Source organism: Harpegnathos saltator, unplaced genomic scaffold (assembly GCF_003227715.2).
Source record: "Harpegnathos saltator strain DR-91 unplaced genomic scaffold, Hsal_v8.6 scaffold425, whole genome shotgun sequence".
Classification (NCBI taxonomy): domain Eukaryota; kingdom Metazoa; phylum Arthropoda; class Insecta; order Hymenoptera; family Formicidae; genus Harpegnathos; species Harpegnathos saltator.
In genome coordinates, this window is record NW_020230234.1 from 708,228 (window position 1) to 719,127 (window position 10,900).

Here is a 10,900-nt window from a genome sequence, read left to right on the forward strand (position 1 = left end):
TCTATCCGTTGGTCTGTTTTTTTCAGCTGCACTACTGAACTGGTGCAATAAGTTAAAGCGAGAAAAAATATAGTTGTCTCATTCTAACTTATTGCACTAGTTCCGCAGTGCAGCTGAAAAGAACAGACCACGTATCACACGAATAGACCGAGCCGGCTATGCGTGCGCGCGTAGTGGGAGAAATCAGTAAAGAACCGTGGACACTGGCATTATTAGTTCATGTGCACGGTTGTACAGAGAGCGCTTCGCACTTGACTCGGCTAAAAGCGGCCCGTGACACCTCTTCTTCTTTTCTCTGCTTTAATAAATATATATATCCATCAAATTAGATTTATACATTACTATGTATACATAATTTCATTTTTTGTTATATATACATACAATTTTATTCCGATTCCGAAAATTATTATTTATTAAAAATCTCCTTTGATTCAAATAAATTTTAGGTATGTGGAAAATGCTTGCAAAGGCAAATGTTTTCAGACTGGATAATATATCGAGTCACGTGGTCGCTGTTAGTTAGACAAGGATAGCACGTTCCCAGCTTAACTATCTCTCTCACTCAGCTCTGACCGTACGAGAACAAAGGAGTGCATGTTTTAATATGGTTATATTTCAATGCGTTCAGCAGAAAAAGCTGCTTACTCAGCGCTTAGTAATTAATAGAAAAATATAGTTATCTTACTCTAACTTATTGCACTAGTTTAGCAGTGCAGCTAAAAAGAACAGACCATTTGTTCTTTTACTACGTGAGATCCCCAAAATCAAATCAGATTTGCATGGTACTTCTATAGACCAATAAGTTTATGCTTACGTTTATAATTACAGCGAATTGTATTCATAGATTATTGTTGTTGCTGTATCGCCGTAAGTAGACAGAGGCAGTTACACGAAGAAAAAGTGTCAGTTACCTACAATTAAAACAGAATAGAACTATATATGCGAAAAACATAATATGATAAAGTAGTCGAAATGAAGGGAAATTGCGTTATTTACAATGTATTATTCATTTTAATACCGATTACGTATGCACATGATTTTCGGAATTTCGACGACACGATTCTATTCAAAATAAATTGGCCAGGAAAGGGCAACGCAGAGTTGTTAGTAAGTATAATAATGCATTTTTTGCATCATGTTAAATCAGACAATTATTTGTAATGTCAGTTGTGTAACAGCTGTCCAGTGAAAACTCTCTATATATGTGTGTATATATTTTTTTTTATAGGAGTCTCACTCAAACATAGAACCATATTTTATAACCACAGCAAATAATGAGCGATATAAGTGCATAATTCCAGATACAATAGAACAAGAACATGGTTACAGTGAATCCTACATTGGGCCAAACCCAATACAACTTTTGCAACCGATATTTGCACAAAACAGTTGTTCTTACAGAGTATGTATATTTGCAGAGTTTAGTACAACTTCTTTTTATCCTTTTCATTATAGTAGACATTTTTATCATATATGATACTATAATTGATCGTATAATTTTTTCCTTAAAATATATATAATTGTATGACAGCTGGAGTCATATTGGACTTATGAATTGTGCCATGGTCGATATGTAAGGCAATATCATGAAGACAGAGAAGGAAAAAAAATCAAAATGCAAGAATATTTTCTTGGTACCCTAGATAAAGCACAAAAGATGAAGCTTTCTACTACTTATGATGAACAAGCAAAGAATCTTAATAGAAAACTAAATGTACCAATTAAGAAAATTGATGGAATTAATATACCTTATGTTGAAGTTGAAATGACTGATGGAACACTTTGTGACTTGAATAATAAACCAAGAAGTATCAAAGTATTATATATCTGTTACAAGCATGGGAAACATGATGTATATTCATTAAAAGAAACTGTATCTTGTGAGTATGAGGCAATAGTACTATCACCAGTACTTTGTGCTCATCCAGATTATAAGCCTCAAGACACAGATGAAAATGAAATTACGTGCTTACCTGTTGATAATGCACCAAAGAAGCCAAAATCGCTTATGTCAATGGAGTTAGAAAGTCTAAAAATGCGACATCAGCAAACAAGGGTAAACTTATAGAAACTACTTTGTATTGTCAGGTTTCTTCTTAATTATTTGTATTGTATTTAATATTTAATGTCTATATTTAATACTTATTTATAATTTCTAGTTTAGGCATCTTTTTATTTTTATGAATTAATATTACAGTTCTTGTTTAATACCTTGTATATTTGTTATTACATGGTGTGTGTGTGTGTGTGTGTGTGTGTGTATATTTATTATGATATGGTGTGTTAGTAGTAGTTTCTGAAATTTCTGTTCTAAAATATTCTGTAAAATCTAATATACAGAATATTCCAGTTAAACATTGTAAATATCTTTGTTGGTTTGAATAATGTAAAAAATTTTAGAGACGTGTTTAAATGAAATTATTACTAATATAAAGCATACTTTTACCAATGTGCAATAATTACAGATCCATACAACGCTATAAGATGATGATACTCTATATAATATTCTTGTAAAATTTGTAAAAACATTCTGTATATTAGTAGCACATATTTATGTGGAACAGTTTAATATAACAATGGTTATACATGTTTCTCAAAAATCTCACAAAACAATAGAAAACTGCTTCTATCACTGGCATACTTATTATTTGGATTATTTTTTCTCATTCTTTATTTACAGATTTCTTTTTTTAGAAATTAAATATATAATTTTCTCCTCTTCTCGTTTCAGTTTGTTTACTATTTATTTACTATCTTAATTATTTTTTACACAGGATGAGAAGCAGCAGAAAGTGTATGCAATTATCCGTTTAGATAAGGAGGGCCAGGTTAGAATATTTTGCATATATAGGAACAGAATTATAATGCTTGGCGATTGTTATCAAATATCATTAACTTATATTATTATTTCTTCATTTTATTCTTTCCTTATCAACATATTTGATTACTTCATTCAATAATACTTTACAACATTTTATTTTAGTGTTAAGATTGCTATTTCTAAGATCAAAAATTGACGAGTCTACTATATACTAAAAATAAAGACTTTGTAAAGATTAGTAAAGGCCCCTATGCAAAAGATTTATATTGGCTTACAAGAGCTTAACTTCAAAAAATATAATATCTGACATATAGTTAAAAAAGCTAGCTATCTTCTAAATTGAGAATTTAATTCCATTCAAAATAAGCTTCTTTTAGCTTTATGTACTTGTTCTGATAACTCTTTCACCGCCAAAAGCATTTTTCACAATCATTTTTTATCATTTCAATTATTTTGTAGGTGCACCTGGTTTGGATCTTTTCCATGTCTTTACATTTTAAACCCTTTAACATTTTCAGTTTGGGGGGCAGCTAGAAATTGCAATAAGCTATGCCAAGAGAGCAAGGAAGTCGGTTCTATTTGTAGCTGCTTCTCAAACTAAAGATGCCAAAGAGTTTAAGATTTGAGGACATGGAAGGAGAGAGAAAATCAGAATCTTCCTTTATAAATATAAATTATGTGTATGTATTCACGCGTATATAACATTTTCATACGAGGTCTATCGTGATTAATTGGTTACAGGATGGTGAGCCAAGAGTAAGAGTCGAGATACGTCCATTGGATGTTACAGATAAGCATGGTAATATTGATGAATCCATCAATGCATTAACTGATCAAAGTATTAGTCCCGCCGAAGTTAGTCCCGTACAGAATTTCCTCAGCGGAAAAAATTGCCTGCACGGGGTAAGTATTCATGCTTATAATTTGCTTTACCTTCAGCAACTATATCGTTAATAGTTTCAATTCGTTATTAGGGTAATGGCTGGTGGAAATATGAGTTTTGCTATGGGCGTTCTGTTGTCCAATACCACATAGAAAAAGATGGTACAAAGACAATTGTTAATCTTGGTAAATTTGACAAAGAAAAGCATTTGGAATGGATAACAACGCATCCACACAAAAAGCCCAAGTCGCCAGAGTTAAGGAAACATCTCTCACACTTTTACAGCGATGGAAGTACTTGTGATAAAACTGCAACTCCTAGACAGACTGAAGTAAGTGCTGTTATTTCAAATTAGAAAGGTATTATTGGCTAAAGAAAAGACAACACACACTTGATAATTATTTCCAGTTTTGATATATATATATATATATGACTTGGTTCACATAAAGTATCATAAGTAGAAAATATATTTTTCTCTGTTTCCTGAATTGTTTATTTATATTCTAGGTAAAACTAAAATGCGTGGAGCAACATACTAGCGTAAGCCCATCTAGTGTATCATTATTTTTGTTGGAACCAAAAACCTGTGAATACGTTCTAGGAGTTGAATCACCATTGATCTGTGATATATTGGAATATGCCGATGAAAATGGACTTTTAAGCGAAAAATTCGAAGCAAATTTTGACAAATTAAAATCTACATCTTCACACGTGGAACAAGACAATTTAGATGAACGAATAATAGTTCATGAGGAAGATTAGAGCACAATACATTCCTTTTTTAATTTATTAAAAATTATTGAAGTTGTGTGTTATTAATTGTTTAATATATTATCTATACAAACCTTCATACATCATTTATTCACACGTTATTTATTGAATAGAGAAATTGTATAGGATCAATTCAAATGAGTTACATTAAGCTTACAAATAAGATCAGCTTTGGATATTAAATATTGCTATAAAACAGTTTATATCGTATGTAAACTATCTAATATTGTAAATAATGAAGTTTCTATAGACAGAATATTTTATCAGGCGGAACTTTTAGAGAATTTCCCTGTTTTTAGTGGTTATTTTTAAGATTCATACATTAGATTCGCAACATAATTTTCTATTAAATAAAAAATATATATATTACAGTAAATGTTACAAAATTCGATGCAATGTTGAATAGAACAAAATAACTCAAGAATGATTATGAAATGTCTGATAAAGATATTGATTTTTATATTGCACAGATGTAACTGCACAAAATATTTCTACAATTTGAGTACAAGTGACCAAATGATGATTATCAGATTGTTATTGGATAAATATGCTAATTATATAAATATAGCAGGATTCATTTTTTATTTCTTTATTTTATCATCGTTACTAATTAAAGTAATAAACATCTCTTTCTTTCCATTCACTATTTTATATACTATGCATATTATATCCACAGTCATGAAATCATATTAAAAATTTCAATAGTTTATTCTGGTTTAGTTTATTTGTCCGAATACAAATTCAACGCCGCGCCAGGGCTGCTATCCCATACAACTGTCTTGACGATTGTAATAATTATAAAATAGCAGCGACATAATCCAGTGATCTTGCGTGTCTTCGCTTTTAACATAATTTTCAATGATTATGCTAAAGAATCATTCCTTTTAAGTACTATTGGTATGTGTGCACAATAACCACTGGTACTAATATCAATATCGTTGTATATCGAAGATGGTTGATAACGGCCACTGGGGAATTCTTGTCCATGATTTCAACATATATCACGTTCTCGATTTCGAAATTATATCACTCAGTGATATTTTTCTCCGTCAACATAATATTCATCAGATAAAAACCAAATACGTTATTTCAATTGGATTAAATTTATCGTAAATATTATATTGAGATGTAACACAAAACGTTTATTATGTATCGTCATTTTCGGAGGAATCCTCTTCTTCCGCCTCTCGTAGCCATTTAATAAAGATCAGAGCTGCCTCCCTGACGTTCTTTCGGTGCATGTCCGTGTCTTCAATCTCAGAATTATACCATTCCAAAATTTTTTCTTCCGTTAATATGTCACGATCGTAGAAGACATGCAAAAGGTTTGACACATACGATAATAGTGCGTCGGTTGTACTTGCAACATCCTCTATTGCTCGCAGACAATCCTCTTGCGCATCTTCGTTCTTAACATAATTTTGAATGATCATGCTAAAGTAAAGTATCATTGCTTTTAGATGCTGTAGATACTTCTGTGCAGTAGTCGTCTGTACATCAGGGAGATACGACGGCAAACCGAGGATGGCTTTAATAACATTGTATGTTACCTCGCGGACCGATATATTATAAGCATATCGTGATGAATTAATCTCCAGAATCAGATTCTCGCATTTTAAACGCTCCTGATAACCACGTAATAAACTATCAATAACTTCGGAGAGGAACGTATCTGTGTCGTCCAACGAATTACAACAAATCGAGTCAGAATCGCTGCTCGATGATTCGCTGCTGCTGTAATCCTCGATTATTTTATTGCTTTTGAAATAGTAAAAACCGTCTTTACCATGTAATTCCGACAGTTTGGTCTCCATTTGATCGGAAGATTCGACGAAAATATCGAAGTACTCGCTATTAGCCGCAACGTTGACCTCAGGACACAGTATACATACGTTTATGTTACTGTCGCTTCCGACGATGCAATTCGGAAATAGAATACTGCTTGTGATGATACAATTACCCTCGATTTTTACATTCGGGAAGATATAACTGTCACGTATATAAACATTGCTGCCTATAGTACAATTATCCATGATTATAGATGTTGCAACTGTAGTATTGTCTCCTAGCACACTATTTTGCCCAATAAAACTCTCTCTCTCCAGAAGGCAACCTTTAGAAAGAGTAGCACTTTTGTGTCTATATGTGAAATGTAGTGCATTATAAATAATGTCTGTTGAAAAGAGAAAAATGTTTGGTACGAGAGGATAACTGTATCTACGCAAAATGTCTCTAGTTAACGAATGATATATCTTCCATGATGAAATCGGTACAGCATAGTCTGCTTCTCGGTCTAATTCATGCCAGTAAATACTAGAACTCAAAAACTCATCATTCAACACTCCTCGGATAAAATCATCCATAGTCTGAAAATATAAGAATAAAATAAATTAGACCTTTCTTCATTAACGCGCATAAGAGTAATAGCTAAATATGTTTATGATGTCATGAGCAAGTTGATTATTATACCTGGAAGTCAAAGTTATCGACAAAAAGCGACAAAACAGATGGCGAGCATATATACACATGTGTATCCAAGAAATTTGTACAGAGGCGTACTTTACTATGATTTAGGAACCAGTCAACTTTCATTTTCACTTTCTTCTGCTTATCCTTCAATTTCTCATAATATAATAATTTATTATTGAGCTTGTTAAAAACAACCAATGTTGTCTCTTCCTCAAAGGGAGTGTTTTTTGTAACACCAATATCTCGTAGCATCATGGTCATAACTGTTCCCTTGTCCTGCTCAATATTAAGATGATGTATGTTCATCAAATAATTAAGATCTGTACTTGTGAGTGTATTCCCACGAATCAATATGAAGTTTCCTCTGAGATGACCTTTTGCATAGACATTTCTCAGGGCATCTCCAATAGATCTGCATCCATCGAAGATAATCAGACAGATATTGATATTAATGTTCTTCTCTTTTGTATATTTCTGGAGTAATTCTACATGATTCTTGAGCAATTCTACATGATTGCTACAGCAAATAAACACTTCTTCAACCATCGACTTCACCAGAGTCTCAATTATGTAGTCGATGAGTGGTATGTTTATTATAGGCATCAGAACACTTGGATATAGATTTTGCATGGGAGTCAATTTTGTTGTTGTAAATTCATCCGCAAGGATAATAGCTTGCAGGACATCCTTCTTGTGGACTTCTGTTGAATTCATCGTTCTAATAGGTTCGACTGATAACGATCAACGATTGCAGTTCCACAATTCCTCTCAATTGCGATTTACAAAATCATCTGATAAATGCGTGAAAAAGTTAAGTTAAGTTTAAGTCTAATTATATTATACAATAAGATTACATAGATATGTAGTAAAATCTATCGCACAATGACAACACACAGAAAGCAGACTGTTATATTTTTATTATTTTGGTGATAATGCAAATATAATGACAGGAGGTACTTACTATCGGAATTATAAGTAGCTTTTTTATATAAATTTGTAAGTAAATTCGATAACGTCGAGGAATCAAAGATAAATATCGGTTACCGGTTTTTTTTACCATTCGGTATAAATAATTGGATAATCAACCTACAATGTAATGTTAATTTTGTTCGTTGCCATCATACGCTATACTTCCCGGATAACATGATCCGTTATCGAACAATAAGATTAACCTAATTCATATATCTACATGAACTTGATTAACTCACCAATGTTACGAAGTAGAAAGGCATAATATAACAGCATACAATACGGAAATGAGACGTTTCGACACGTGGAGTAGAGTAATGGCTTTCGCACACCGGCACGATAAGCGACGCAATACGCGATGTGTGACGCGCGATATCCAATGAACGTGCAGTTATAAGAGAATAGCAATGCGATTATTGGATATCGCGTGTCGCGCGTATCGCAAATCGCGTTGCTCATCACGAGAGCCATAAGTGCGCAAATGATGCAGCATTGTGCACATGCTCAGACATATTCCACCGCAAACGGTACCATACGTCGCATTTTAACGGTATCGTTAAAATACTTACGTGACAATTCTGTTGAAAGCTCTTCCATTTCAATAAATGATTTTCTCTTTCAATTTCATGTAAGTTACCTACATGTGTCACAATGAACTATTTAAGATTACATATATGCTGTTATTCATGCTTCAGTCTCTCGTGATATCGAGAAGCTTTTGCTTTGGATATGCCGGGTTGACGCCGTTTCTTTCGAGATCATACCAGTTTTCTTTCTTTAGAAAGACAACGGTTATACATGTTGTTCATATTATAGGTCGGAGAGAAAAGTCGGTGAAGATCTGAAGAACGGAAATTATATTACAACGTATTGTGTATCTTTTTTTCATTTTTTTCTCTCTCTCTCTCTTTCTATCCTTATTTTTTCACTTTCTATCTTTCTCTCTCTGTTTCTCGTTCTCTCTCTCTCTCTCTCTCTTTCTTCTTCTATATTTCTCTACGAGTTTTGCACAAGTTGGAAATAAATATATGTACTGGGAAGTATAGCATATGATGGCAACGAACAAAATTAGCATTACATTGTAGATTGATTATCCAATTATTTATACCGAATGGTCAAAAGAACCGGTAACCGACATTTATCTTTGATTCCTCGAAAGTTGGTAGGTAGTGTAAGGTCAGAGTCACAAAGTTCGATCTGATTATTAAGAGATGGCGCTATATAACCTGTAACAGCCATTGAATCATGAGCGCGCTTTTCCACGTAACCCCTTCGTAAAAAACTCAGTGTGTAAATGAGACGAGGTGTGAATTTGCGGCATATTTTACGGCTTCTCCTCTCGCTTTTCGAGTGCCAAGGTATGTTCCAACATTATTATCGTACAGCAAATACTGCTATCATTCCAGTGCCAAGATATTAACGAAGGACCATTCGAAAAATGATCATTCGACATTGACGACGATTATTTGGTTAGTGAACTATTATATTTGCTTGAATCGAATGCAATGCAGTCAAGTTCGACTCAAAATCCGAATTTTTGAATAACTCGAGCGACTTTCGCGAAATCATATCCACCGTCATGATTGTTTACGGTGTTACGGTTGTCGATAAATATGTTTCACTCCTCACTTACACGTCCGTAAGATACAATTTCTACGGACAATAATTGTAAGAGATGGTAATTTTGTAAAGAGAAAGTATTTTACGCACTTTTACATTTCTAATCATCATCACTTGGATAATGATGTATATACAGGGTGTCCAGAATCTTTTGGAAATGAAAAATTGTGAAGATTAATAAGATCAGATAGTTATTAAGTTATTAATGATTGAAAATGACCATATCTAGAGGCTCTTTTAATTGATAACTTGAAAATTTGCACATTCATTTGCAAAATGGTAAAGGACTTTTTTGTTCAGAATGATCTAATCTGTAATTATATGATGACTATTGTGTCTAGCGATAAATTTGAATATATTGAACTTTGAATTCTAAATTTTGAACCTGTTGCTAGGCACAATAGCTGTTGTATAATTGTAGATTAGGTCATTCTGAACAAAAAAGCCCTTTATCATTTTACAAATAAGTAAGCAACTTTTCAAGGTTTCAATTAAAAGAGCCTCCAGATATGATAATTTTCAATCATTAATAACTTGATAACTATTGCGATTTTTGCAAAATGACTTGACTTTTTTTCTCAATTTAATCTGATTATATATATATATATATATATATATAAAAGTTATATTTTATTTTTTTAACATCATTAATGCATTGCTCTTAGATATCCCAACAATCATTTCTAGATCTTTCGCAAAGCCGAACGTTGATCTTTAGCACTTTGTCTCCGTAATCTGAAATAAAGTTTTTCGGGCAGCAACGACGATTTTGGCATCGCCAGGTCGAATTAGCATTCTTCAAGAGATGGCGTGAGTTTTCGCGAGATGTGCGCGACGGACATGTTTGTCGGAGTACAACGAAATTTCAGTCCGTTCTAATTAAACAGATCACTGCACGCTGCTGCAAATTCTCTATTCTCGCGTTTGTTGGGGAAAGGTGGTAGACAAGAGATGGAAAAGAAAATATAGAGAGACAGGGGCGGAACGTTTCATTTGGAAATTTAACCGCGTCACACAACGCTGTACACACGCACGTATACACGGCGATTCGGTACTTCGGCGGAACGGTTTTCCCATATTTCACGTTATTTACATTATTAACGGACGGTGTAACGCGCGATAGTTGCGCATCGGGAGTGCGGAATGGAGTGTTGAACGATCATTTGCGCGGTACCCCAATTAAGGTACGTAATGGTCGCGATATGCTTGTGTGTTTGCTTACGATGTTTGGCTTTACGCGTGACGTGGAAATGCAACACGGCGCGTTTTTTCGCACGAACCAACGCACATCGAAAAGGGGAAGAGGGGGAGGGGGAGAGAAAACAGAGAGAAGTATGGACGATCGCGAAGTGGATTGTGGTCGCGCG

At 33.6% G+C, this 10,900-nt stretch overlaps 2 protein-coding genes across 4 annotated transcripts; one reads left to right on the forward strand and one right to left on the reverse strand.

Moving 5' to 3' along the window:
• Nucleotides 1–575: 575 nt before the first annotated feature.
• LOC105184254 (endoplasmic reticulum lectin 1) lies at nt 576–5,283 on the forward strand. 2 transcript variants are annotated; one of them, XM_011142943.3, is made up of 7 exons: nt 576–1,107; nt 1,229–1,402; nt 1,532–2,056; nt 2,775–2,828; nt 3,563–3,724; nt 3,796–4,035; nt 4,212–5,283. In XM_011142943.3, the coding sequence occupies exons 1-7, from the start codon at nt 973–975 to the stop codon at nt 4,464–4,466; spliced, it is 1,545 nt and encodes a 514-aa protein (XP_011141245.1). In that variant the 5' UTR covers nt 576–972; the 3' UTR covers nt 4,467–5,283. The 2 variants fall into 2 exon arrangements, with proteins under 2 accessions (XP_011141245.1, XP_011141246.1); XM_011142944.3 differs by lacking the exon at nt 2,775–2,828.
• eIF2Bepsilon (eukaryotic translation initiation factor 2B subunit epsilon) lies at nt 5,169–8,366 on the reverse strand. 2 transcript variants are annotated; one of them, XM_019841930.2, is made up of 4 exons: nt 8,153–8,366; nt 7,906–8,030; nt 6,945–7,735; nt 5,169–6,841 (listed from the first exon to the last, which is right to left on the reverse strand). In XM_019841930.2, exons 3-4 carry the CDS (start codon nt 7,656–7,658, stop codon nt 5,621–5,623), a joined length of 1,935 nt encoding a protein of 644 aa, XP_019697489.1. In that variant the 5' UTR covers nt 7,659–7,735; nt 7,906–8,030; nt 8,153–8,366; the 3' UTR covers nt 5,169–5,620. The 2 variants fall into 2 exon arrangements, with proteins under 2 accessions (XP_019697489.1, XP_011141243.1); XM_011142941.3 differs by lacking the exon at nt 7,906–8,030.
• Nucleotides 8,367–10,900: the final 2,534 nt, after the last annotated feature.

Coding starts and splice junctions, on each gene's coding strand:
- LOC105184254 (XM_011142943.3), top strand. CDS start 973: ATGAAGGGAAATTGCGTTATTTACAATGTATTATTCATTTTAATACCG. Junction 1,403..1,531: donor AAAACAGTTGTTCTTACAGA/GTATGTATATTT, acceptor ATTGTATGACAG/CTGGAGTCATATTGGACTTA. Junction 2,057..2,774: donor TGCGACATCAGCAAACAAGG/GTAAACTTATAG, acceptor TTTTTTACACAG/GATGAGAAGCAGCAGAAAGT.
- eIF2Bepsilon (XM_011142941.3), bottom strand. CDS start 7,658: ATGAATTCAACAGAAGTCCACAAGAAGGATGTCCTGCAAGCTATTATC. Junction 6,842..6,944: donor TCGATAACTTTGACTTCCAG/GTATAATAATCA, acceptor TTATATTTTCAG/ACTATGGATGATTTTATCCG.